General features: G+C 47.3%; 1 protein-coding gene across 1 annotated transcript in view; it reads left to right on the top strand.

The window, feature by feature from the left end:
• Window positions 1-27869, top strand: part of tjp1b (tight junction protein 1b) — a 50008-nt gene that overhangs the window by 5891 nt on the left and 16248 nt on the right. The window contains exons 2-10 of the mRNA XM_056598525.1: window positions 365-506; window positions 23164-23220; window positions 23849-23973; window positions 24061-24163; window positions 24494-24827; window positions 25199-25305; window positions 25978-26146; window positions 26259-26403; window positions 27306-27320. Coding sequence (XP_056454500.1) covers window positions 365-506; window positions 23164-23220; window positions 23849-23973; window positions 24061-24163; window positions 24494-24827; window positions 25199-25305; window positions 25978-26146; window positions 26259-26403; window positions 27306-27320 — 1197 coding nt within the window. The remainder of the gene's footprint in view (window positions 1-364; window positions 507-23163; window positions 23221-23848; window positions 23974-24060; window positions 24164-24493; window positions 24828-25198; window positions 25306-25977; window positions 26147-26258; window positions 26404-27305; window positions 27321-27869) is intronic.

Below are 27869 nucleotides of genomic sequence, written 5' to 3'. Positions count from 1 at the left end.
CACACTACAGGGCCTCGTGGCCTTCCACTGAACCACAGACCCTCTGAATGGCTGGCTCCTCCACACTACAGGGCCTCGTGGCCTTCCACTGCTCTACAGACCCTCTGAATCCCTGCGTCCGCCCCCAGTGGGTATATATGGTCTTTTGAAAAAGCTCGGACACGGAAGCGATAAGCGTATTGTTGAGTTGGAGAAGGCCTGCATGGCCTCCAGCCCTATCCACTCCCTCCTCTCAGTCCATGGCCGAGCACCACTGCATAGTGTCCTCCCTGACACACCCGAGTGCGCTGGTATTAACGTACTGTGTGTTTGTCCTTCTCTGACCCTCTACCCTCCCCCCCCCCCACACACACACACACACTAGGATACACCCGAGCCCTACCGCCGGGTCCATCACAGCCTCCTCCTCCACAAGCACTCTTCAGGGCAAGCCGTCACTGCGGCGCATCAAGGGCCGCATCCACCGGAGCAAGAGTCTGGACAGCATCGACCTCCTGGACGCCCATGTGAGTGTGGACACGGTCAAACCACCACTGTGTTATAATTCATGTTCACGTAGGCCCGCCGCTGCCGGAAGCCACACACACCGTGATGGAGGCCGCTATCGGTGAGGTCGTTTTGGTTTCTCCACCGCCAAGCCGTGACCGTGAATTTAAATCACTTCATTATCTCTGTGAGCCATTAAACCGTGAAAAGATGGACTAAATCCGGAATCTTAGAGAGGAAAACATACTTTGCGAGTACATAGAGGCGCACGTGTGTTTTTCCGGGCAGTTCCTTTATATACACGTCGCTCATATATTAATAGCTTGCTCTTTTCAAATCTGGTTTGGAGCTATTGTTTTTCCCAAGTGACATTACTGTTGAGTTTATCTTCGTTCCCCTACATAGGGTCGCTGCTGCACTGAATCGCACGGCCATAAGCTTCTCAACAAACTGATAATAGGGTGCGGGAGTAAGGTTGTTTGTGTTGGAACTGAACCCGGCCAGCGCCGTCAGCGCTTATCTTCACGAGCACTGCATCAAAGATAGAGTCCAGCTCGTTTATGATCCAGTGAGGGTAGGATTCCTCACAGAGGGTCCAGGCATCGTTCTCCCTGCTAATCTAATAACCCTTCCTGAAAGTGATGATGATGTTGGGAGGCGAGGCCAGCAGCGTAATTGAAAGATTAACGTTGACTTGTATTTAGAGACACACAGAAGACAGAAGCTTCGTCCCCTTAATGGCCAAAGTGCTGCAGTGTCTCTGTGCACCTCCATCTTAGAGGAGGATGATTACTGCCCACCTCGTTAGGTTACTTTATGGCCTGTCACTCAGATTAGGGCTTAAACTCCCCCAGAGGCCCCCCCACTGGGGGCTGAGAGGACAGCCAAGGGCCCCTGGCGGCTCCCACCCATAGATTTTATTTTGTGCAGGAGCTCTGTGTTTGTATGTGTATATGTGTGTATATGTGAGTTTGTGTGTGTGTGTGTGTGTTTGTGTGTGTGTTTGTGTGTGTGTGTGTGTGTGTGTGTGTGTGTGTGTGTGTGTGTGTGTGTGTGTGTGTGTGTGTGTGTGTGTGTGTGTGTGTGTGTGTGTGTGTGTGTGTGAGAATGTGTGTCAATGTGCATGTGCGTGTGTGTATGATTTTATGCATGTGCGTGTGTGTGCGTTTATGTGTGTGTGTGTGTGTGCGTGTGCTCGCGTGTGCGACTGTGCGTGTGTGTGTTGGTGTGTCTGTGTGTGTGTGTGCGTGTACTCGCAGCTGTGTGTGTGTGTCTGTGTGTGTGTGTGTGTGTGTGTGTGTGTGTGTGTGTGTGTGTGTGTGTGTGTGTGTGTGTGTGTGTGTGTGTGTGTGTGTGTGTGTGTGTGTGTGTGTGTGTGTGTGTGTGTGTGTTCGTACAAGGGAGATAGTTGCTGACTTGCCCGAAAGCTCAAATGCAGCTGATGGAGTAAGGGTCTGCCTTACAGTGAGTGATGAGACTGCAGCATGCTGGGCTGAGGAGCAGCAAGCCTCGTAGCCCGCTGAAGTATGGCTGCTCAGCTGTCCGGCTAGCTTTGTACAAAGGACTCTCCGTGAGAGAGGGAGAAAGACACAAATAAAGATGAAACACCGAGCTCCATCACTTCTTCCCCTCCCCGCCGTCGGTGTGTTTCCACTGTGTTGTGAGGGCTCACCATCCCCACGGAGTGTATGAAGCCAGGTCCATAACTATTATTACCCATTCTGTAGGGCTTGATAATCAATAATAGTTCAGATTGTGTTTGTATTGATCGGCCAGTTGATTGCTTTTCGGTCTTAATAGTCAAGAGAGGAGTATGGCTCGCGGCCCGTTCCGCCGCTGTCATTTGTGTTGGCAAGCAGCACACTTGTTCACAGAAAGCTTGAATCACATTTTAGTGCTAAGGCTGCAGAAAGCCTCACAGAAATGGAGGTGGGGAAATAACTACAGTATTGTACGCATCATCGCTGTGTACTTTATAATGCCGACTCAGCCGCTGCTTTCAGTCCTTCATCAAAAACACAACATATGCGTCCAAGGTGCTTTATGGAGGCTAATTCAACGTCCACGCCACTGTCTTTTATCATCTATCATTTATTTCTATATGTGATTATTAATGATGTGAATTTAATTGTAATTATACATTCTGGACGCTTATTCTGGATGCCTCTCACAAGGATGGTGACAAAGCAAGATCTTGTTAGCAGTAGGTCTACATGTGTCCTCAATGCACTAAATTGACTGTGCATGTTTGCTGACAGATACTTGTTAGCACAATGCTAATATGCCAGTGTATTTGCATGATGTTTTACAGTGGAACCACATCAGCATTACCACTCACCCTCTAGACTGTGCAAACTATGGCTAGCAGGGAGGGAATGCTAATGGGGGGCTGCTCCTCTGAAGTCATTACATGTGCCTTGATTCTGGAAGGATCTGCTTTAAATGCAGCATTTTTTCCTGCCTCCTCAGCTGTTTCGGAATATGTTAAAGAAATATTTGCTGCAGAGGCTGCAGCCAGGTAAGTTGCAGAGTGCCTATCAGTACAAACAGATGCTGCTAAGCCATGTTGAAAAGCACAATGAAAATAATGACTTATCAACAAAGAAGGAATTAGTTGAATTAATCTGTATTAGTATCTGCTATTAGATCTGCTCGCCTCAACCCACCCTTTAAAACGCATCTCTGGCTGCAGGCCTTGATGGACTGAGGCACCCCCCACGGTAGACCCCCGCATTCAACCCCCCCCACCAAAGAAAAAAACAAAACATACACACACCAGCCCCTCTGCACCCACCATCACCTCCCACCACAAAAAAAGGAAGAGAAAAACACCCACGTAAGCATTTCCTCTCAGTCTTTGAAAGTGCTGCAGCTGCATTATACAGAGAGAGCAACTACAGCTGAATGAACCGATCTGCATATTCAGGGAAGGAGACGCTCCCTGTGTGATGAAGGGGTGGGGAAGGGCTGGGGTGAGGGGGTGGAGCGCTGTTTGGGGCCAAACGCATCGCAACGGGAGGAGGAGCGAGAGAGAGAGAAAGAGAGAGAGAGAGAGAGAGAGAGGGAGAGGGAGAGGGAGAGAGAGAGAGAGAGAGAGAGAGGGGGAGGGAGAGAGAGAGAGAGAGAGAGAGAGAGAGAGAGAAAGAGAGAGAGAGAGAGAGAGAGAGAGAGAGAGAGAGAGAGAGAGAAAGAGAGAGGAAACCCAAGTGCATGCAGGGAATAAACTGCGACAGCTCCAGAAGGAGGTCTTATTGAAGGTGGATGGTTTGGAGAGCACCTGGGAACATGGAGGTCCTGGTGGTGGGTGAGCGGGTTTGGGGAGGAAGGGAGGAGTGGGGGAGGGGCGGGGGGGAGCCTGCCCCTCTTCCCCCTGCTGGTACAGTCCTCTCCACTATTATTTTCTAACATTTGGCGAATATTTTCTACCACAGGGTCTGTGCAGGCAGGTCTGCGGTGCGTGACTCAGTGGTAGGGATGGCTGGGCCAGACGCGCCCCGCCATGCGGACGGAGGCCTGCGTGGTGGTGGAGGAGAGACAGATGTTATCTCTGTTTTCTGGAGGCTGCGACTCAGGGTCAAAGTCTGTCCGTTTGGCTTCTGATAATACATAAGGCAGTTTCTCACCAGGGGGCTTTCACTTGGTCCACAGTGGACCCTGGGACTGGGATTCTGATCCACATTCATTCAGTGCGTTTACATGTCACTCAAGAAAATGTAATTATTGTCTTAGTCCGACTATGATTGGCTTATCAAGATGCACGTATACACCTTAGTCTGACTAAAATCGAATCGAATCGGGTCACTCATAGTCGGATTAAGACCCCTAGATTATTCGATTGCTATTCGCATTAAGCGTGCATGTACACGTTCAATTCGATTGGAATCTGATTTCGCGTTCTGCGCATCCTCGCAATCTTTTCCGTGGGCCGTGAGCCGGAAGTAGAAGGAGACGGTAGCATGGACCTATAAGAAAAGGACAGCGGATTAAAACATAGCGCCCATTCATTCCTATGAAAACTGCTTATTGGCGCAGGGCAGGGAAACATCAAGGAGAGATTACTTCCGCATCATGGGAGCCTAGCCACGCCCCAGTGCATGACGTTCCGGATGTAGAAATATTCTCGTTCTCTAGCAGTGTTATGGGGTAATCCATTTGTATGGTACGCGGGTACGTCCTAGTCGCAATGAATATAAATCTCTTTACGGGCGCAGCCATTTTTGTTGTCGAGTAGCACGGTCGGCCTCACTGAACTTGCTCTACTTTCAGAATAGCGAGTGGGACCAACCAAAAGAGGGTGTTCCTCCGCAAGAGGAAAAAAAAAGCTGGGAGATGTTTGTTGTTGCGAGGTCAGCCAGTGACCCTATTAGTTGAAATGGGTACAGCGTCACCTATCGTACCGGGGAATGAAATGCTTCGGGCAATGAATCAATTTTCTCACCGCCATGTATACTCGGACAATTGTAGTTGTCCGATTGAGGAGCATAGTTGAACTATGGCTTTGATCGGATTAAGCTATGCATGTAAACGTACTGATTGAGTCATATATTGAGAAAAATCTTTCAAAAACACATAAACGTACGTGTTACATTTTTGTTTTATATTAATAACAGTATTTGGGACTCTTTCACTTTTCGCACACTTATGCCAAATGATTGGCCTTTCTAAGACAATTTTCAAATTTGACGAACGGAATTGCGGCCTTTTCGTTCGCAATCACTATCGCAATCATCAAACTATCAATCAAAGCATTTAATTTCTATCTTGATTTTAATGAAACAAGTGTAATCAAAAGCTCCAAGTTAAGTGATTTGTAATCATGGCTTATTTATTTATTGTTGTGTTTAAGCCCTTCTCGGGCAAATCAATTCAAGAGGGGAGACCCAGAAGGCCATATATCTTGGCAGCCATATTGACTTTAACTGGCTGATAACCAGTAGCCTAGCTCTCTGGACAATAAGCCCCCTCGGAGGATTAGAGGAAACAAAACACAACCTCAACAGAGCCTGTCACTTCTCAAATACCAAACGGCCTTTTAGAAATAAAAATTAAGCAAAATGACCATTCTAGTGCCTCACAATAATGGCTAAGTCCCGCTGAAGAATCAATCGCGCATGCAGTGTAGATCATCTCATTGATGCATGTGCTGCTCAGCCGTTTGAGTGCCACCACGCGGGGTCAAGTGAAGGACACTCCCGGTGATGATGTAATGGTGAATCAAGATGGTGGCCGGGGGCTGCTCCCCCAGGAGGAGGACGGCAGAGTACAGCATCACAGAGAAGGAGTTCTGTTGATCCAATTCAATCATTTTAAAAATGACTTACGTTTCTCTGAAGGATTGTCCATGGGCCACAGATTGGTTAAAAGATACAGTTTGATTACTGAAATAAAGATACCAAGCAGAGAACCTTTATATTGAATCAATGGTCCTCCAATGGTCCATTTCAGAAGAAACAGTTTATTTAAAGCAATTTACAGTGTAAACATTATACTTGTTACTCACACTCAACATTAGAGAGGTTAGTCAGTGTAATTTATGCTTAACATTGCAGAGAAATTGAGTGCGAGAGAGAGTGCGAGAGAGAGAGGAGAGAGAGAGAGAGAGAGAGAGAGAGAGAGAGAGAGAGAGAGAGAGAGAGAGAGAGAGAGAGAGAGAGAGATAGGCGAGAGAAAGAGAGAGAGACAGAGGAGAGAAAGAAGTGAGAGAGAGAGAGAGAGAGAGAGAGAGAGAGAGAGAGAGAGAGAGAGGCGAGAGAAAGAGAGAGAGAGACAGAGGAGAGAGAGAAGAGAGCGAGAGAGGGAGAGAGGCGAGAGAAAGAGAGAGACAGAGGAGAGAGGAAGAGAGAGAGAGAGATAGTGAGAGAAAGAGACAGAGAAAGAGGAAAGAGAAGAGTGAGAGAGAGAGAGAGAGAGAGAGAGAGAGAGAGAGAGAGAGAGAGAGAGAGAGAGAGAGAGAGAGAGAGAGAGAGAGAGAGAGAGAGGGAGAGAGAGAGAGACTGTTAGTCTCTGTGTAAGAGTATGAGTGTGTGTGTATGTGTGGTTGTGTTGCTGGACATGTAGAATGTGTGTTGATGCCCAGGGAGGCACCATATGCTGTTTAGACTCTGAATCATCCCATCACAACAGACCCGTGGGTGGACAGCCCCTTCTCCATCTTGTGTCTCCCCCCCCCCCCTTCCATGTAGTCATCCTCCCAACCCTTAATACTTGCAACATGTATCCTCAGACTTGCAGTATACAGATTCATGGACATGTGTTTGTCTTGGCAAATATATGCACCACAAACACCAACAAAAATGATTAATATCCCTCATATGGGCGACCATCACAGAAGCCTATGCGCGTGTATGGATGGATGTGCCATGTTGTAGTGTTCAGCTGAAATCCTGTAGAGGGCAGAGTTATACTACCTTAGCATATAGGACACACTGATACCGTACAGGCGATTGCACACATAAACATCATTGCTTTTGGTACTGAGTGAATATGAATAAGATGGAGGTAATACTTTCTTTGCAATTCTGTGCTCTTTCTTTTTACATTCCTAATTGTCTGTGTTTTGGTAGTTGATGCGTGTTATTTTCCATTGATGTGAATTGCTGCTACAACATTTCCATTTAAAATCAATCTATTTATCGCCATCTATTATGCCCTAATGGCGTATTGTCCATTAAGTTGTATCTTTTCATTATATTTTATGAATGATTGTGTTAATGATTGACATCAGCAAAATCCATACAAACCAAATAAGAAATGGTATAACTAAGCAGAAAATGGTTAAATACAATTAAAAATACAATTATGTTGATTATGTGTATTGATACATCAAAAGTGCTGTCCATCTTCTCCCCATCGCCCTCAGTCCAATACATGATTTAAAAACATGCTCGCTGCTAGCCCGTTCTGAAGGAGATCTATGTACTATTGCCGGCTTAAATGTTACTTTCTTACTCACTTTGTTGTTACTTACTTTGTTTTGTTCAAATATCGATGTGTCATTCTATTGTATTTCAAATAATGTCAATTTATTTGCAGTACAATTGTGAGGCGGTGGAGATTTATAGTAGGGTCTGCTGTATCTCTGCAGTGCAGTAAATTATTTGTGTTGTTGTTTTTTTTATCTCTTCCTGTTATCAAAGACCTCCAGCTGCCCCCCGCCCCCTCGTACCGACCCTATGCATCGGTCTACAGGGGGCCACTAAACCCTGAGCTACACTTATCCCTGGAGCTCAAGGTTTTCAGAAGAAAATGGGAGAAAATAAAACATCAACATTTATATGTGTGGTGGTACCAACGACATAGTACCTATTTTACCATTTATATTGACACGAGGCTGTGATGACGTGTGACAGAATCACATGTCAGGCTGAGAATGGCAAATGGAATGTTTCCGCTCGGGTGCGTTTCTGAGTAATTGGTCTCATTGGTGTAACATGAGAGGATCTTTAGAGACTTAATGGCTAATTAAGAGGTTTAATTAATTCCCCTTACCGATTGCCCAGCTGTCTGCGATATTATAACTCTCGGAATCTCAGAATAGGCACACACGCACACATACACAAACACAAACACACACACACACGCACACACACACACACACACACACACACACACACACACACACACACACACACACACACACACACACACACACACACACACACACACACACACACACACACATATACACGCCGAAGCACACGCACACACACCCACCCACCCACACACACACACACACACACACACACACACACACACACACACACACACACACACACACACACACACACACACACACACACACACACACACACACACACACACACACACACACACACACACACAGACTCCAGGGTCTCTTCCACTCAATTTCATGCACGTGGTCAAACTTGAAGTGAACCCACATGTCACAGCACACAGGTAATTAAATGAGGAAGAATAAAGGTTTAGGCTCCAGTCATGAAATAGATTGGAGGCTGCATTGGATTGATTTGTTTCCGGTGTGGCACTTCTTTAATAATCAATATAACTGCGTAATTGTCAGACAAGTATCTCCTGGCATTGATGTAAGGGAATCCCCCCGGGACACTCAGAAACACAAAACCAAAACCTTGGAGAAGACAATGTAATTGGGGTTAAAAAATCACAAAGTTATTTCCCTTTGAGTTATGGACAAACCTGGATAAACAATGTGTCACAGTCATACTCAAATATATTAATAAGTGGCTTGGAAGTTCCTCCTTGTATAGAATTAGCCATAAATCTGTGGAACGCACCATGCTTTATTGAAAATCGACAACAAAATCTAAAGCACTAAAATGTTTTGCATCCAAATCAAATATATCAGTTTGCCTTTCATTACCAAAGGCTATTTGTTTTCCTCTCAAAACACCCCTGCACATTAACCATGGTGCTTTACTGCAAGCCATAGCATTTAAGTTGGAACCCAATCACATAATGTAACAGGATCTAACCAATATTATTGAGCCGGAAAGCGATCACATGTAGTCTAAATGTACATTCTGTTCTTCCAACTACTAATTCCTTGCTATTTCCACCCTACAGCTCCATGAACCAGTAAACGTAATTATTTTGCAGAGCATCTATTTTGTACTTAAAGCTATTCCTGCCCTCGGTTAGCACTTCCTGCTTGCTTGGGCGGGAACTGTTTCCGCTTCTGTTTTAAGTTCTAATGTCTACAGCTGCACCACACCCTCCTTCTGCTGGAGGTGCTTTAACGCTGCTGAGAAGAAGCTTAACTTGCTCCTCAATGAAGGTGCCATTGGTTGATTGTAAAAATGAGAACCCAAGAGTATTTACAATGGACAGAAAGATATCTCTACTAAAGAGAATGTCACACAATAAACACATTTTTAAAATAATATTTGATAATCCCTTATCTTTTAGCAACTGTGGTTTGGAGTCTGCTATCGGTCAGATGACGGGCTCAGAGTGCTTCTGTTAAATCGCTGCAGGGTTGCATTTAATGATTTCAAAATCATTTCAGAATTGATTGTCATGCAGTTGGATCAGTTATATTCTCCTGTGCAGTTTGCATGGGGCACACCTAAAGCATATAGCACCACATGGGGGCATTTCACTCTACAGAAAATACATTTTCTAACCTCCTGTCTTCGTTTTATATTTCGACGCCATTGTTTAAACGGTCAATGGGAGAGTGAGGAGGCATGATACTCTCTCACTGCAGGCCGTTAAAGCCCAGGGCTGTAAGAGCAAGCGTTGCAAACACTAGTGTTAACAGAGGTTGTTTCAAGGACTTGTATAGGGAGCATGAGGCAGTAAAATCAGACAAGACAAGTGACTCCTCTCAGGATCAGAAAGGTGCCGTATCATATATGTTTACAGTGAGAAGGGTGATTGTCTTTTGATTGGCTGATATTGTTCTTGGCGGGTGGCCTTGTCACTTTTGAATAATTGATCATCCCACATGATGGATGAGGTCTCAGACCCTGTTCACCACCTCACTAGTTCATACTCACCTCTTTTAACGTTAGAAACACTAGAAGGGGTGTAGGCTCGCAGGTCATAAATAAACAACAGCTGCAGTTCTCCACCTCACTGACCTTGTCACATATGACTCCGCTGAAATACATTTCATACCGTTTCCATCTGGAGAAATATGTCGTTCATTTGTTGTGCGACCTGATGTCTGTGAACGACCGCCCTTGTTTATATTATTCTTATGACCTTGGCCAACCCACCCTCTTCATCCTAGACCCCCCCCCCCCCCCCACACACACACAGATCACCACACACACCACCCATACACCCACACACACACACACGCAGGCACAAACACACCCCCTCCCCTCCCCCCCTCCTGATCCTCCCAATGGGCTCTGCAGTGAAGAGCCTTACGTCAGCAACATTGCGGGACCTCTTTGCTCCTCCAGCATTTATTCCCCCCCCCCCCCCCCCCCCCCCTACCACCTCGGCTCCACTAGCCGCCTCCTCCTGCTCATTAGGGCGGGAGGCAGAGGTGACAGGAACGGTCACGCTATCACTAAGTGTAAATAGAAGAGAATACACGATGGAAGGGGACACATAGACATTACAGACTCCTAGAGAAGACCAGAGACACGTGACACATCTGTGGGATAGGAGAAGAGCCAATGCATGGAACTCAATGAGCACGAATTAGAAAGGAGATATTGGTGCAATGCACAATTTATCTTGTACTGTATATTGATAAAAATTGTAATGCCGCACGGTAATAAGTATTGCACACCATGAGGAATACACAGGCCTGTTATCATTATGTTATTGGGCATTCTGATCCCTAGAAGACAATCTTAGTTTAATGAACATTATTATTTTAAATGTTGTTGTATCCTAAAGTCGTATAACAGCACAGGTGTTGTTGGCAAAATACAGTTGCACATGATTAGCGACTTTTACATTTTAAGGGTAAAATGCTTCTGCAACATTGATCATCTGAATTGTTAACATTCCAGTAGTGTAAAGGAAATACAACCAGCAAAAACCGAAGCTGTACATTTGAATTATACCACCAGTAATAAGTCATTAACTTACTATCCTTAACGCAAGAGCCTGTGTTTAGCATAAAAAATAAAGACGTATCAAAAGGTCAAATAATGTAGTTAATAATTTAGTTAATATTGTTAATGTTGGCCATCACTTCAGCTCCTGTCCAATTGGCAGAAGTCAAAAAGCTCAAGTGATTGCATGACAGCCCAAAGAAAAAAGTATCAACACAAAAGAACACCATTGGTTTGACCTTTTTGCTTTACGTTTTTAGACAGCGCGGCTGCGCCTGCAGTGTGTGTGAACCATGTGTTTTAAACCAATACTCCTAAAGCTAAATACAGTCAAGATCCGGGAGCTTCATTAATTTCATCGACGGTCTCCACCTCTCCGGCGGAATGGCGCTCGGCGTTGCGTGCAGAGATGCTGCTCTGAGGCTGCACCTCTGAGGAGGCTGCATCCCCGGTCCACCCGGGGATAAATCTCGATGGTCTATTCCTAGCGAGCCTGTCACTGTCACCGCGCGGTGAGGGAGATCCAAGTGCACCAGCGGAGGGGGGAAGGCGTCCAGTGCTGCCATTGCAGTGCGGCTGCTTTGGAGCCAAGAGGAAAACTAGTAATTCCTTTGGCGTAAGGGGGGTTCAGACACAACGAACTGAGGACCACGGCTCTGTCAAGGTGATTGCTTTTCTTGCGTTGTTTTCCTGTGTTTCGTCCAGCCGAGGCGCGCTGCGGGTGGAGGCGCGCTAGCGGCGGCGCGGCGGCTAGGCGCGCTAGCGGCGCGGGTAGGCGCTCTAGCGGCGTTGCGTCTCTGCGCTATGCGCTCAGGTTAGCCTTCGAGCTAACAGCTATGTGGACGGGGGCTTAACAACAACAACGTTCACCGTCCTATGCTGTTATTGTTGATCGGACATTATGCAGGCGGTGCAGAGAGCGCGGTCGGTTACCACTAGCGGGCTGTCAGCTGTCTCAGTCCGCTGCGTGCCGCACCACCAGATAGCGATAGCTACAGCTAGCCTGTGGGACAAAATGTCGGCCAGCAGGGATGCACTGACCAAAGAGGCTTCACTGGTTAGAAAAGAGAGGATATATGCACTATGAACAGTGGTGCTGCTGCTTCAGCCATGCAGTGAGGGGTGAGCCGCCACCCGCAGGCAGCCGTCATGCTAGTGTTCCTCTGCAGACAGAAGGTCATCCAGTGGCTCGGTTGTTGTGGTCTGGTGCTGGATAGCAGCTCCGATGGGTGGGTTACTGGTAGGCTTTCTATCTGAGTGCTGTCGTGCAGAACTGAACTGGTAGGTTACTGGGAGGCTGGTAATGTCCTGCAGGACTGAACTAGTAGGTTACTGGGAGGCTGGTAATGTCCTGCAGGACTGAACTAGTAGGTTACTGGGAGGCTGGCTATATGAGTGATGTCCTGCAGAACTGAACTAGTAGGTTACTGGGAGGCTGGCTATCTGGTATCCTGCAGAACTGAGACCCACACCGACCCAGGGAGCGGCGGGGAATATCTGGTGGTGGAGGTGCTGGCCCTTCTTGTGTGAGGAGATGTTTGGGCGTGAGGTCCTCCTTGGTGGTTAAGTTGGTGATCAGACAGCCTCCAGGTCACCTGTTGAATATTGATATGCGACTTAAAGAGCAGGAACCCGCTTATTTTTCTGTCATGCTTTAGACAATATAATGTGAACTAGTTCTAGTGTAAACATTCTTATTTATTTGATTTAAAATATGTTCAAAGTCAATGTTTTAATTCATGAAGATCATACACATAGGATGAAATTGGATAGATTTCCGTAGTGTGTAAAACAGATTCCAATAAGATAAGGATAAAGCCGGGACATCAATGGTCCTATTAATTAAAAGTTGTGCATCAGCCGTCTACAAATTTAGATGAAGACAAGTATAATGGACTGCTTTCTAATGATATGAATGAATGGGTTTAGGCTACACACTGCCTAAAGGCATGCATTTAGAGCAATTTGTAAGATGACTGGAAATGTTTCTTTGAGACGCATTACAGAAACCAAACCAAGACTGAAAATTAACTTGAATAAACCCTCCATTGCAATGTGTTGCAGAGGAGTCACCTATGCTGAGATACTATGTAGGCCTACATGTGAGGCGGGACAGCCCTTTCCTAATTGCCAGGCCATACTGAGGTCATTCAAAATACAGCAGGTATCGAAATGGTGGCTCCAATGATGCAGAATCCCAATCAGGCTTAATGCATAGGCCTGTATAAATCCGTATACTTGTAAATTGTTATTTGGGGATGCTATATAATTATAATAATTAAGGCTTTCAAATTTTAAAACCCTTCCAGTCAGAATCTGCTCTTTCTCTAAACGGTGGTCGTGGCTCCTTTATAAACGTTTATTGCCCCTTTTGTCTTGGCTTAAATCAGTGTGAGGGAGAGACAGTGGGATGCAGCCGGGCGTTTGTGCTTATCAGCACATTCCTGCTGTGTGTGTGGGGGGCACTGATAACTTCCACAGGGCTGATTGAGTTCAGGGGCTCAGGCCATGTGTGCTTCAGACAGATTCCCAGGCTCTGCTTATATCATCAAAGAGCTCTGCAGTAGTGCTTGAGAGAAACTGCTGGTCTCAGAATGGTTTCAGACCAGCGCTGTTACCAGTGATGAGATGTTTCCATCCCTACAGTCAATTATAATGTAGGGTTGGGCGATGTGGGCAACAAATAATATCCAAGTAGTTCTGATCTTTTTGCAGCTATCGTAAAATATTTTTATGTAGAAAGTCGGTTTGATCAGCATATCTTAAAGGAGCTACTGGTCAGTTGTAAATGCACAGAGCGAACAGACATCTTAGGCCCTCACAAATTTAAAAGTTGTATGAAAAAGAGACAACTTTGATCTCTAGCAATATAAATAGATTACATAATTAAACATTTAGCAAACAGTCAATCCTCTTTGTCAACTGTTTATTATTAACAAGAGCCCATTTCCAGTTTTGGATCAGCAAAAAGTAGAATGGTATGTGTACAGCAAAGTTGAGCCAGGTCTGGGAATCAAACCTTCCTCTCTGGTCAGAGCCTCTCTCCCCTCGACCTCCGAGGGCGTCGGTGGGACGCCAGCGCCACCTGGCCTGTCGCCCGCTCACGCTGTCTGTTGTTCACCGAGCGGCTCAGAACGTACGTGTGTATGGACAATGTAGGGGGATCTAGTTAAATAAAGTTAACAATAAGGCTACCCTGGTGTCTCTGGTCCCTTCAATCATAGTGCTGTAGGAATATATCATGTAACATGGGCTCAGAAGTGCTGACTCCCCTCAAAGATAATGCAGGGTTTCCTCAATAAAGACAGGGAAACAAAAACGATATGTAGAGTAAATGTATCTTTACATCAGGCACTTGATGTCTTTAGAGGATTAACAAAAACAGACTTTCACTGTTTAATCCAAGTGTGAAATAGTGTAATGAATGGCAATTTGCTGATGAGTAGGATTTCAGTTTGTGTACATTTTGAGCATTCTGAAATACATCCATGCTTTTTGAGACGTTAGTTTTTCAGCCTGTTTCCCTGTTCCATAACTACAGTAGATGTCTGTGATGACTGTATATGACCCAAGCCAATGCAATCAAAAATAATAATTCAGACATTCTGAAAGATGGTGTATGTAAGTAAAGTTTGAGACATACTATTTGTTATTTGGAGGTTTCAAATGTCCAGGTTAATTGCAGTTCTCTGTATGTTCACTTGTTGGCATTTGTTTCTTATGTATACTACCATTGTCAAAGTCGAAAGACTTGCTAGCAAGGCTAATTTGAGGCCCCAGACGAATCATGGCCAAGTGCTGTGTGTGGTCCTAGTGCCGGCTATCTGCCTCCCCCTCCTGTCAGCTGGGACAGGCTCTGGAAAAGGCAGCAGGAGGAGGTGGATGAGGGGATCTTCTCCCCCACTTTATTTTCGTTTTTTGTGTCCGACGTATTGTTTCCGTGGTTTTACCTTCAACCATTCAGGAAAGTGAATGAAAGCAGCAAAGAATAGTGAAACTGAGGCTCCAAATAAAAACAGTTGCTTTAGAGAGGTTGAAGCCGGTTTAGTTCTCCAGTTCTCCACCACATCCTGGTCCCAGCAGTAGTACACAGAGGGCTGAAGCGGTACAGCGGATGTGGGACTGCAGGAGTTCGAGTTACAGAGACTTCCACCCATGTTCCTTACATGAGTCTCCTGGTGGTTGTGGACATGATTAATTATAGACTGCGTGGGGAGGCTCGGTGGAATGGGTTAGATATGCAAGGAATCTGAATGTCACCACCCCATGGCTTCTCAATCAGGGAAGTAAATGTATCCTGGTAGGATATAGCCTGACCAACGGCCTGGCAAGTGCATTGGATGATTTGAATAAGGCAGTGGCGTGCATGCACACACATTTCATTCTCCACAAAGTGGCAAGTGTTTTATTTTCTGAACAAAATGATTGATCATCAGTTTGTGGCCCGCTGGTTTGTCAGCCACACATCATAACGTTTAGTGCAAGCATCTGACAATATATGAGGTATTAGGCTGAACATATAAGGGTCAGTATACAGGGAATAGTTGTGCTATTGCCCCCTGTTTGCAACTCCAATCAGCTGTAATGGTTTCCGCAAACCACACTGGCTTTTTTGCATACCAAGGACATACAGGCTTATTATTTATCATCAGAGCTGAATACTGGTGCTGATGCTGTTGTTGCTCCTCTGTCGGCTGTTGAGCAAGGCTTCTAAGCATCCAGCTCATCTTTGCTCTGACTTTTGCTCAGCTAGTTGCACACACAGCTCTGACAGCAAGTGGATTGGAAGGAATTGCAGTATATTACATTTATTTTTGCTTGGGAAGGGATTCTGCTGGTCTATGGATTGCGTAAATTATGATACACTAGATAATAGCATTTGAGTGGTAACAGAATATCTACAGAATGCTTCAGTTTGCTGCAGATGTTAGCAATACATTTGTATTAGCAATGCTATCCTTATAAAATAATGTAGTGGTAGAATATGTATTTATTTAGACCATATTATGGAAGCTCATGTTATGCTGCTGTGGATTGATACAAGTCTGATCTATTCCCCTGACTCTAATCCCACTTCACATTTTTCACATCACAATTTATGGGTTGGAGCTTTTAAAACATGTTTTATCTATATCTGCCTTAATAATCCACCTCAACAACAAGTTTACAAAGCTTATTTCTTCCATTGCTGATAAGCAGTATCGATACGCATCCGCAGTACCACTACTGCATGGCTCCTCTAGGGCTAGCTCTGTGTTGTCTTTGCTAACGTGTTTCGCCTTGTAATTGTTAATGTCGGCCCTAATTTATGCATGTGATGCAGCACACCTGTGCAGGAAGGTCATTATTGTAATGTACCACACGCAGGGTGGATTGATGGGGCTCTGCCGTGGCTGCGGCGCTGCGAGGGTTAACTCCGATACAGCAGTTTACACTGCGGCTGGATGCTAGCTCAGAGGAGCCCCATGCTGTAGCAGCAGCAGCACTGCAGATCCCACACACTGCTCCGCCAGGAGGGACTCGCCTCCGTCCTCTGAGCGTGGAGACGACAAAGGGAGAGGAAGTGTGGGAAGAAATGAACAGAAGGATGTTGGGAGAGAGAGCAGAGATCCAGCAGGGAGACGGAGACGGAGGCGGTGACGGTGACGGTGTAGTGGTGAACGCAGCGTGTCTCTGACGCGGGGCTTGGCCTGCCTGCCCCGTAGCTCCGCCTCGAGACGCTCCCGGAGCCAAGAGGCACGGAGAGGGGGGTGTAATGGGGAGGAACGCACCCAGCTCCTACTGTAGAGCTCTGCTGGAGGGACACTGAAGCTTTCTTTATTTTTTAAAACTTAATAGTCTCTGACTGCATGTAGGGAGCAGACTCTGAGTGTGGGAAGCCTTTTTTTTTTTGTTTTTGTTTTTACACGTCTGCTGTGATGACCCACATACACAGATGTAAGTACCTTTAGACATTTTATGTAAACATACTACAGACATGACTTGCCTTAAAAGAGATGCTCTGATTCTTACAGTTCAACACGTTGAAAGCAATGTTGCAGACGTCCTAGTCATTTATCCATTCCTTTATTCAGTGGCTGCTAATGTTCTGTAACTGTTATCAGTTCTATGTGTTGCAAATGTACCTTTGATCTGTAAGGTGATGCTGCAGCCCTCTACCACGCTCCTCGGTAGCAGAGCTGCAGTGTAGTGGGCTGAACCCCATCCTATGTGCAGAGCGTCACTGGCCCCCCCTGGGACCCCCTCCCTGGTGCTACAGCATGCTCCTCCGACCAGCATTTGAATAGCTTTATTCCCAGAGGCAGGCGAGTTTCAGCAGATGTCAGCAGTCACAGGCACATCGTTTTCAATCCCTGAACTCATCAATCAATCTGATGGTGCTCGTTTTTACCTGGGCTGCAATTGAGCAGGTAAGAGTTCAGTCCCACGGTCGGCTCAGGCTGCACCTCAGACACGTGTTCTGCAGGCCGCTGTGTCTCCACTGGACCAGACCTTTTTTTTTTTTTTTCGTGGGCTGGCTGGTTTCATGTCATCACAGATTTTTGTTGTGTTGATCTCAACATCTCATCTAAAACGTTGCTCTGAGTTTTGATTTGACTTGTGTTCCCCTGTCCCAAGTCCCGGACCCTCTTCTGTGTGTATGTGTGGTTGTCATTGTTGAAGTGACGGGGTGTTTTTAGTCGCTGGATGGACCCCCACTACAATGCAGGACAATGCAGTGAGTTCTCTTTTGGATGTTGTTCCTCTTGGTGTGAGCACCCATTCTGCTACTCCTTTAGGATCAAACATGGTGAAGGGTTTGCTAGTTCCAGTATTTGATGAATTCGTCAGAATTAACCATCAGCTGGTCGGAAAAGAGAAATTGTACTTGTTTATATTGGGCGTAGGGGAGCCGACGGAGTCCATCAGTATTCTGGTGTCACATGTTGCTGTTAACTCTGGGTGTTGAGAGACGGTCTGTGTTCACCAGCATTCATCCAGCAGCTCTCACTTAACTCTGTTGCAGCACATCACAACGGCAGAATTACTCATGGTTATTCTTAGAATCGCTGTCCCATGGTAGCCAAAATTGAATAAGATTCTGCCGTGCCCCTAAACCATGCAGCTGCATCACATCTCGCTGGTTAATCAGAGGATGAACCACCCTGGGCAAACTGTCAGGCTTGTATTAAGCTATAACCATTGTTTCAGTCCAATTTCTCTCTCTCATCAGCAAGCTTGATGGGGCCTTTTTATCTTAATACTCTTCTTGATTAATAATACTCTTAATGTTCCTTAGGCCTGAACTCCTGCAGCCAAACTACGAGAGTTGGTTAAGTTAAATGTCTTGGTTGGTGTTAATGTTATTTCACAGCATGTCAACCAGTACTGTTAAAAACATTGGGTAATTAGGTTATTGTTTTCCCTCTCATCCTAATGCATGCAAAGGTGGAAGATTGCCATAGGAAAGCACAATATGGATTTTTTTTCAATAAAATAACACATCATTTTATAACCTTTAGTCTGGGTCCCATTAACTTGCGGCACTAAAAAAGGAAACACGCGTCAAATTGAAGATTTGTCATGTGAAGAATGGGTACGCAAACATGACACAAAACACAAAACACAAAACACACAAAAACACAAAATCTATTTTATAACATATTATGGGTTGTGGTAAAGTGAGGATTCAGGATATATAATGAAATGGTCCAAAATAAAGCCTTCGGCATGGAATAATGTTGTTGACACACATCTCAATAGCAGTTAAGTGGTTTGAAAGTGTTATTTTTGCTAGAAAGATATTAACGGGATGAGTCCCGTGAGTCTAGATGTGTGGACACTCTGAGACACTCTCCAAGCAGGCCGGCGGGCAGAAGCACTCCTCTGCAAAGCCATCGTATGTCAATACTTCTACACAATTGGCCAAGCACCCTGTCCTAAAGAATAGCCCAATTCAAATACAATCGAACAGGATTCGTCTCACGTTTCAACAATGTTCCCAATGAATATAACATTCATATGTTGAGAACTGTTGAGAAGTGTTTCCTGCTAGCTATACGACCGGGAAAAGCAGGTACAAATATCAGTGGAGCTCCTGTGTGGCTGTTAAGCACATAGACTGTGCATATTATACAGGTTGAACTGAAGATAACTCGATAGTTGTGCATTGGTTTAAACTATCGCAGACTTGTTTTTGCACACCGTTGCTCAAGGTCATACTGGTTGAGAATGTATTCTATTCGAGTTTCTGGTATCTCCTGCATCCTTAGTTAAAACTAGTCGACTTGATTCCCTCCTCTGGAAACCCGTGCTGAACTCGTAATGCAAGTAGCAGTCATGCTGTAGTACTTCTGCGACTGTGAAAAACCAAACCGGGGATGACATGTTTGCTATTTCGTTCCCTAATACTAGGAACCAAAGCACATGGCTCCTTTTAAGCCCGACAGTTAAGCCACTGGAAGCAATATTGGCCTTGAATTATCAACTCTATTCGTCGCACTAGAAAACATTTTTATCTGAACAATACATCATTATTCATAGTAACACAGATTTCCCATTATCTGGGGTTAATTCATCTGACAGATATTTATGGTGCATGTCTTATCACTTCAAATGAATCTGCTAATATGACCATGTTGCTTGTGTGTTTCTGTTGAATACATATGGTGGGTTCTGGCCATGACGTTCCTCTCCTATCACCCATGCTCGGCTGCTCGCTCCATCTGTGTGACCGCGTTGGTTGCCTGGTTCTAATCCCCCTTGCATGACCCAGCCGTCGTGCTGTCCCTTCAGCGGCCAGGGGCTGCCAGCACTGGCTCCACTCCGTGGAGTTTCTGTTGGCACGCGTTGGCCGTGGCCATAAAGGGCGATGTACAAGAGGGCCACAAGAACTCCTCAATGACTAGATAGTGAAACGGTGGACTACAAGCGGGCCAAGAGGGCACAGCACAGCTTATGGGGGACACTTCTGAGAGCAGACCCACCGTAGCTCTCTGCTGTGTGTGGGACGGGCAGAGAAGTGACTGGAGAAGTAACACTTAACCTGTTAGCTTGGCTAGGGTAAGAAATGTTTGTAGGTATCGTTGTTCAAGCATGTCCCCATGGATTGAGATCGGCCCTGTAGATGGCATCCCTTTAATATGTTCAGAAACTTTACATAATGTATCCTGATTACCTTAAATTATTTTTTTCACCTCACTTTTGGAAAATATTTAACTTTATTCAGCCTTTACTTGTCAGGCAACTCGTTAACAGGGCAAAGCAGGAGGTGAAGGTTCCGTCCCCAAAGGGAAGTGTGTGTGTGTGTGCGTGCTGTGTGCTGTGTGCTGTGTGTGTATGTGTAGGATTTGGGAGCCATAGTTTCTTCGTGGTTGCAAATGAAATTATGTAGTGTCCTTGTATTTTATTAGCCTTCCAGTTCAGTGAAAAGCACCTATAAATCCAAAGCAAAAGTATTGAAGGTCTAATGCATCAGCATTTCCACTGCACTGATCCGCTGTAGGGGACAGCGGTATACATCCTGGTCCGCTCAGAACAAACCTTCAGGAGGGATTTCAGCACTCCTGTTAATATTCACAATCTGAAGACTTTTTTCAAGCCAATGACTCTTTTCAATGCCTTTCCGATTCCTCACCTTTGTGCTCTTGTGGAGGGTTTGTACCTGGGCTTCTGCTGTTCCTGTATCAGTGGGAGGCAGGGGAAGTGAGTTTGCCAGGTATTGTCCCCTCCACCTACCTGGGAACACTTATACCCAGACCCCTGGTACCGGGACCACCGGTCACAAACCGCTGCAAAACGATGCTTTGAACGAGCCTGACTGTTTTACCCCACGAATAAGGGAACCGGAGGTCAGAACAAAAGCCCTCAGTTCCTGAGTCTCCTTAGGTGCCATGTTTGGTAGAAGAGCTCTGAGTGTTCTCGCAATATGCTGAACTGCTGACCAAATATTGTAGACCCTGGCCTATACCCTTGATATCAATGATGGGATGGTAGATGTTTAAGGAAGAGCAGAACTCGGGGTCCTTTGCTGCATTGCAGGCTTCAACAGCAGTAAAGACTACGTTATGCATCTGAATATTGGTAACCACGACCCACAGATATTATAGATGTATTTATTCATCCTGTATCCATATTGCATACTGCATGTAATATTAAGCCACGTCACATTGTAGGGTAAACTCTCCCAACGTGATCATAGCTTTTGGAACAAACAGTTCAGAAATCCTTTGGTGTGTGTGTGTGTGTGTGTGTGTGTGTGTGTGTGTGTGTGTGTGTGTGTGTGTGTGTGTGTGTGTGTGTGTGTGTGTGTGTGTGTGTGTGTGTGTGTGTGTGTGTGTGTGTGTGTGTGTGTGTGTGTCCGGCCAGCTTTAGGGCCGGAGTGGCCACAGATTTGACCATTTAAGGTCATCTGTTCACAGGTCTTAAATCTACTCCCAGGATAAATTGGTTTTCAGCCTAATGCCCCCAATATAATTTATAAAGGGCGATGTAACGGCTCTGCTTTTATGTCACAGCAGTCCATCCAGGGCTGTTAATGTCCACTGCTCCTTGTTCCCGCAGCCCGCTCAAGGAGAGCCGTGTAGGGCCCGGAGGATGGAGCTGACCGGACAAAGTGTGGATCGACTGCAGGTTACTACTGTATGCTGATCTGGTTTAGTGCGTCTAGGCTAGGGAGTTGAACAGACGATCTCTGCTGGATGTGTGTGAGGGTACGAGGACCTGCCCCGCCCCTCTGACGTCAGCCAGAAGCACGCACCTGGCTCATGGGGAGGAGAGGACTTGAGGATCTGCTCCTATATCCATCCGGCTCAGAACCATGCTATTATCCCCCTTGTCCTTGCCTGCGTCTACCGCCGTCTATTATTTTCTAACTCTGTGGCAGCAGGCTTCAGGGTTTCTCTTCTCCAGAGTGGCCCCTGGGCGCCGGGGTACGCCGGCTGTAGAGAACGGAACTGAACCACTTGAGTCCGGCGCCGCGGACGGACTGAGACGAGGCAGAGGAACACACCGGGTAGAAGGGCTCTGCCCGTCAGCTCGTCCCCGTCCCGTCAGCCCAGCTCTGTGTGTGAGCAGCTGGCCATGTTGAAGGCCTCACTCAGCCTCTCATCTCCGTGTGTGTGGGGATGAGGGGCTAGGCCTCGGCTGCACATATCGTCCGTCAACATTTAAACCAATGCTCGCCACATTCAGTTGAATATGCTGTATCTATATTATATGCTTATTGTGCTGCCCTTGTTATATATTTGTGGTGAGATACATATTTTTCAGGATCATATGAACATCATATCCCCAGGCAGCTCGCATCCTTCTGTATCTCAGAATGCGCTGACCTCCAGCCCACGCAGAGTCCGCCCCGCCGGCGGGAGTGGAGAGACGCGCCCGCATCGCGCCGTGTGTAAATGTTTCAGTCAATGGTTTTGGATTACATACGGTCTGACTCAAATCGAGTGTTTGCTTTGGGTGGTTTTGGGTCCTGTAGTAAAACAGTGGAGGCTGTGGGACGTGGCTCAGCACATTCTCTGGCTGCCTTTCGCTGCAATGCAGAAAGAAATCAGATAAATAAATAAAGGCTTGGGGACTCAGGTGGCCGTTATAAAGGGTCAACAGGAGGGAAACGGTCCCATCTAAAGTCTTGGACTCTCCTCTCTGGGTCTAATGAAGGAGGGTGGGCTCCTCATGTCCCCAGAACCTCATGGTTGTAACCAATTAAGACGTCCAGAGAAGAAGCATTGTATAACTCATAATAAACAAGCCGTATCAATTCATGAGACCATTCATTAGTTTTGCTGTTGAAAAAGTATCATGATGTTTCCACATTAATGCGATTGGACACTTTTGGTGTGGTGCATGTGGAAGGGAGTGTTGGGACTTGCCTTTGGGGAGCGTTTCATGATGAAGCCAACCAGTCATTTACCAACGAGGAAGCAGTTTCAGCGGCTCTCCTAATCGGGATAGCAGGTCTCCCTCAATGGTCTGAGACCATCAAGAAACCGTTTGTTGAGAGTCCCCTGTAACAAACATGTGGATGTTTCCCGATCAGCTTTAAGGTCTGGGACAGGAGAAGGGATCCAATCCCTCCTTCACCACTGGCCTGAGTCACACTGGAAGTGGTTGACTCAATGAAATCCCTCGACCATCAGAATCTTACCCTTTCTGTGCCTTGCTTTTTGTTTTCCAGAGTACAGCAATGGAGGAGACTGTCATATGGGAACAGCACACAGTCACACTTCACAGGGTCTGTATTTCACCGCATTCACTCGCACTCTCTCACCCCTTCACCCTGATCTACCCCCCACTCCCCCCACCACCACCGCACCATTCTCCTGGTGCTGACCGCGGCGGCTCACAGCTGTAGGAGAGTGTGCAGAGTCAGGAGAGCGGAGCAGCACAGAGCTCTGCCTCCTCCTCTCTCCCCAGCAGCCCTCGTGACCCGCTGCACAATAAACCACCACAGATTAGCAGCGCTGCTCACACCCGACCCCCCCCGCTCCCTTTTATAGGAACACAGCCCAACTGGAAAACATTCAGCATGAGCGTGTTTTAATGATTTGTTCAGTCCCTACTAGTACGATCTCTCTGCTCGGTTGCAGGTGGACGTTTTACAATCTTGAAATTTGGTTGTTGAGTAACAAAAAAAAATTGGTTGTTGAGTCTATATTCCAATACTGATATTAAAGGGCTTTCTTTTTTCATAGAGGATCTTTTATAACATCATCCTTTTTCTTTACTGACACCAAGCGCAAATTCTGATGAATGAAATCCAGTTTTGAGGGATTCTAGACATGATTCCTTCATACTGTGTTCAGCTGGTCCTTGTTCCGTGATGCGGCTACCTGCCGGTCCTGACTGCTCTCTCTGTGCAGGCACCAGGGTTTGGCTTTGGCATCGCCATCTCAGGAGGCCGGGATAACCCTCACTTCCAGAGCGGCGAGACCTCCATCGTGATCTCAGATGTCCTGAAGGGAGGCCCGGCAGAAGGCCTGCTGCAGTAAGACGCTGGCTCCATGTCTTCAGACACTAACCCATCAGTGTGTTCCTCCAGCTGACCGCCGCTCTGCCTCCCTCTGCCCCCCAGGGAGAATGACAGGGTGGTCATGGTCAACGCCGTGTCCATGGACAACGTGGAGCACGCCTACGCCGTCCAGCAGCTCCGCAAGAGCGGGAAGAATGCAAAAATTGTGAGTGTCGTCGATATGGTGCTGCGACGCGACATCTCCTCAAACCTATTGGCATGTTGAAGGAAAGAATGTACACTAGGAGTCAGGGAATGATGGACGCAAAATGGATGTGATGGAGACCAAAGCCCAGAGCGAGGTTAGGCAGGCAAGCTGAAGGGGCGGTCCATCACCAGGACCACCAGGGTCCCTCCAGCGTTTAATGTAAAGGTTGTTGTTGTTTATACGAGCTGCGTGTTGACTTGACGTATGTGTGGGGGGGGGGGGGGCCGGGGGACGGAGCCGCCTGTTACCCAGCTCTGAGTTGCGTCCTCTTTTCTCCGCCCCCGTCAGACAATCAGGCGAAAGAGGAAGGTGCACGTGCCCATGGGCCGGCTGGGCGAGCGGGAAACCATGTCGGAGCACGACGAGGAGGAGGACAGCTACGACGAGGAGATCTACGAGACGCGCAGCGCCCGCAGCGGGGCCTACAGCGCCGCCTACAGCGCCGTGGGCGGGGCCACGGGCCGCCGCAGCGGGCGCAGCGGCGGCCGCCGGGACCGTGAGCGGGAGCGCAGTGTGTCCCGGGAGAGGAGCCCGTCCCCGCGCGCCGACCGCCGCGGCCAGCACGTGCCGCCGCCGCCGCGGCCCGCCAAGGTCACGCTCGTCAAGTCCCGCAAGAATGAAGGTGAGCCTCTCAAACTCCGGGAGGACGGCGCCGCCCGCCGGGCCTCAGGACAACGCCGCCGCTCATTACCGGCTCGTAAATTCCCACTACATGCAAGACGGTCCCACTTTGGTCGGCGCTAAGTATAGACCCAAGGACCCTGGGATTGTGATTATTGAGTTGGCAGGATGAGGGAGCTGCCCGACCATAGTCCAAATTAAATTAAAGCAAAGCCCAATAAATCCAAGTCAAAGAGCGATTAATCTTCTTAAGACGGCGCCCCTGAAGGCCAAGTCCCGGCGAGGGGGGCGGCAGGCGGGCGGGCGGGCCGGTCGGGGGGCCGCTCGGCCCTGTGCTGACATGCTCTCTGTTGCTGTCGTTCACTCTGTAAGCAGAATATGGCCTGCGCCTGGCCAGCCACATCTTCGTCAAGGACATCTCCCCCGAGAGCCTGGCGTTCCGGGACGGCAACATCCAGGAGGGAGACGTGGTGCTGAAGGTGAGGCCGGGGGGAGGGAGGCCGGGCTGGGCTGGGCTGGGGCAGGGGGGGAGGGGGGGAGAGGGAGGCCGGGAGGGGGGGGGGGGGAGAGGGAGGCCGGGCGTGGGGGGGGGGGGAGAGGGAGGCCGGGCGTGGGGGGGTGGGGGGAGGTGAGCCGGATGGGATGGGATGGTAGGGGAGATGAGCCCGGGATGGGGGGGAGGGCTGACACATTGATGACTAGACATTTAAGGATCTGCATCGGTTGACGGTCTTTGTCAACTGCGCCTCGTGTGGGGTATCAATGGGAGGGGGAAACATGGAGAATTCTTCCCATTTAATTCCCATTGAACTTGAGGTGGAATAGGAAGTCCCGGGAGTCTGTAGGGTTTGAGGTCAGGCCGCTTGTTCAATCTGCAACCTGCCACCCCAAGGTCATAAGAGACACACTGTCCGCTAAATCCCATTATTGATCTCCTCTCATCAGAGACCGAGTCACCCCCACCCAACCTCCTAGTAATGATGAACCAGACTGCTGAAGTTGTTTCACAAATGTTTCTTCAGATCTACTTTTAAATGACATTTTTACAGTAGGAAATACAATATATTAGTATGTTACATCAGCTGGTGACTGTACCCATAGTAGTAATAATGTGCTGACTGCAATCTCTCTCTCTGTCCCGCCCGCCTCAGATTAACGGCACGGTGACGGAGAACCTCTCCTTGATAGATGCCAAGAAGCTGATAGAGAGGTCAAAGGGCAAGCTAAAAATGGTGGTGCAGCGGGACGACAGGGCAACGCTGCTCAACATCCCTGACCTCGACGACAGCATTCCCTCCGCCAACGCCTCTGACAGGGACGGTGAGTCGGCTCCTCAGCCACGCCGCCATGTACACCCCCCCCCCCCCCCCCCCCCAGGCATGTCCCCCCCACTGCCCACCCAGGTGCTGACAGCCACTCGTGTTTCCGTCAGACATTTCAGATATCCATTCGCTGGCGTCCGACCATTCCAATCGATCACATGACAGACGCCGCAGCAGCCGTTCCCGCTCTCCCGACCGCCGCTCAGAGCCCTCCGACCACTCCAGACACTCCCCGCCGCAGATCAGCAACGGCAGGTAGGCCAGTCCGCCTGCACAACAACAACAACAACAGCAACAACAACGTTAACGGGACATTAAGATGGCCGCTTCCCAACGGATGAAGGAAGACAACTGATAGCCGTTATGTTTAGAAGACCCCAGCGCCTCTGAAATGGTGGCTCCCGTTAGTGCTGGGTGGTCTCTGTTTGTATGTTCCTGGTGTTCTATCTCTTCTGGGGGGCCGTCCTACGTGATGCCTTTTATCTTTTGATGAAAGTATCCCTGCTAGTGGGAGAGCCAACTTCTTCAAGTGGCGTCTGGTTTCAAAAGAACAAGCGTTTCCATCTCATCCTGCTGATTTATTATGCTGTTTATGTCCCCTTTATGATCTGACAGTTGGAGAATCCCGTGAGTTGGTATTCCTTTTCTCCAGAGATGTATAGTTTATGAATAGTTAATAGTGGGATTAGTAAGGCTGGGTGTAGCTGTAGTGGTTGATTTCCCTTTAGACGTAGATGCAGCATGATGTAATGTTGTAGACTAGTACATTTATTCCGTTCAATTATTTAACATTTACCGTGTACGACATGATCTCAGGCTGCCTTTGGAAGGAGATATCTATCCCAGCGCACGGACTGGATTTTTGCTGGAGTCACCAGTGTTATGATTCACGTGACTATAGAATTGTATGATACATTAATTATGAAGCCTCCCTTTTGTGTGGCCCTGAGAAAGTAGTGTCACATAATCCGTTTGTCGATGGTGCAGTAGCTTTGGGGTACAAACACTGCATTTGTAAGACGACAATATGACCCCAACAATGAGGAAATGAAGAGCCATCAACCTCCATCAATGTCACCAGCCCCTCCCCCTTCTTCTCCCTCCATCAATACGGCTCTATGGCTGGGTCACTGTGTGCTTTGGGACAACAATGGAAGTCTATGGCGCCGAAGGTAAGCGACGTGGTGCCTCTGCTCTTTGGTACACAGATGATGCTTGTGTAGACGCTACAAGGCGGTAGGAGACATGGTCGCATTGTTGGCTTTCCTTTGGGGACGCCGGATACATGAATGGAAATGACACAAGCTTGTCCTTCTTAAACAGACCAAGTAGTACTGTCATGGCAGAGAGTTACTGTTGTCTACAACAGACTGATGCACACTATATTTATTATCAAATATGGCACAACAAGAGGTTACTTCATTCACCTTATGAAATGAGAAAAATTAATTCAATGACAAAGTTGAGATTGCACAACATTGGGAAACCTTATCCAGATAGAGGTTGTTCTTTTTAAAGCAGACAGTCAACATGCTAGCACATTGAATAGTAACTGCTGCTACCATTTCAAATATTTACGACTAGCACTTTGTGTATTAACATCACAGGTTTCACCTATTCCTTTGTTTCTTTATCACTGTCTGACTGATAGAGACGCACTATTCAGGTAGAGGTCACATTTCAACACCAGGAGTTGTTATGGCCTTATCCTTTTGAAAATA

This window comes from Gadus chalcogrammus, chromosome 9 (assembly GCF_026213295.1).
Source record: "Gadus chalcogrammus isolate NIFS_2021 chromosome 9, NIFS_Gcha_1.0, whole genome shotgun sequence".
Classification (NCBI taxonomy): Eukaryota; Metazoa; Chordata; class Actinopteri; order Gadiformes; family Gadidae; genus Gadus; species Gadus chalcogrammus.
The sequence above is the reverse complement of the archived record's forward strand: the minus strand, read 5'-3'. Positions and strand labels throughout refer to the sequence as shown.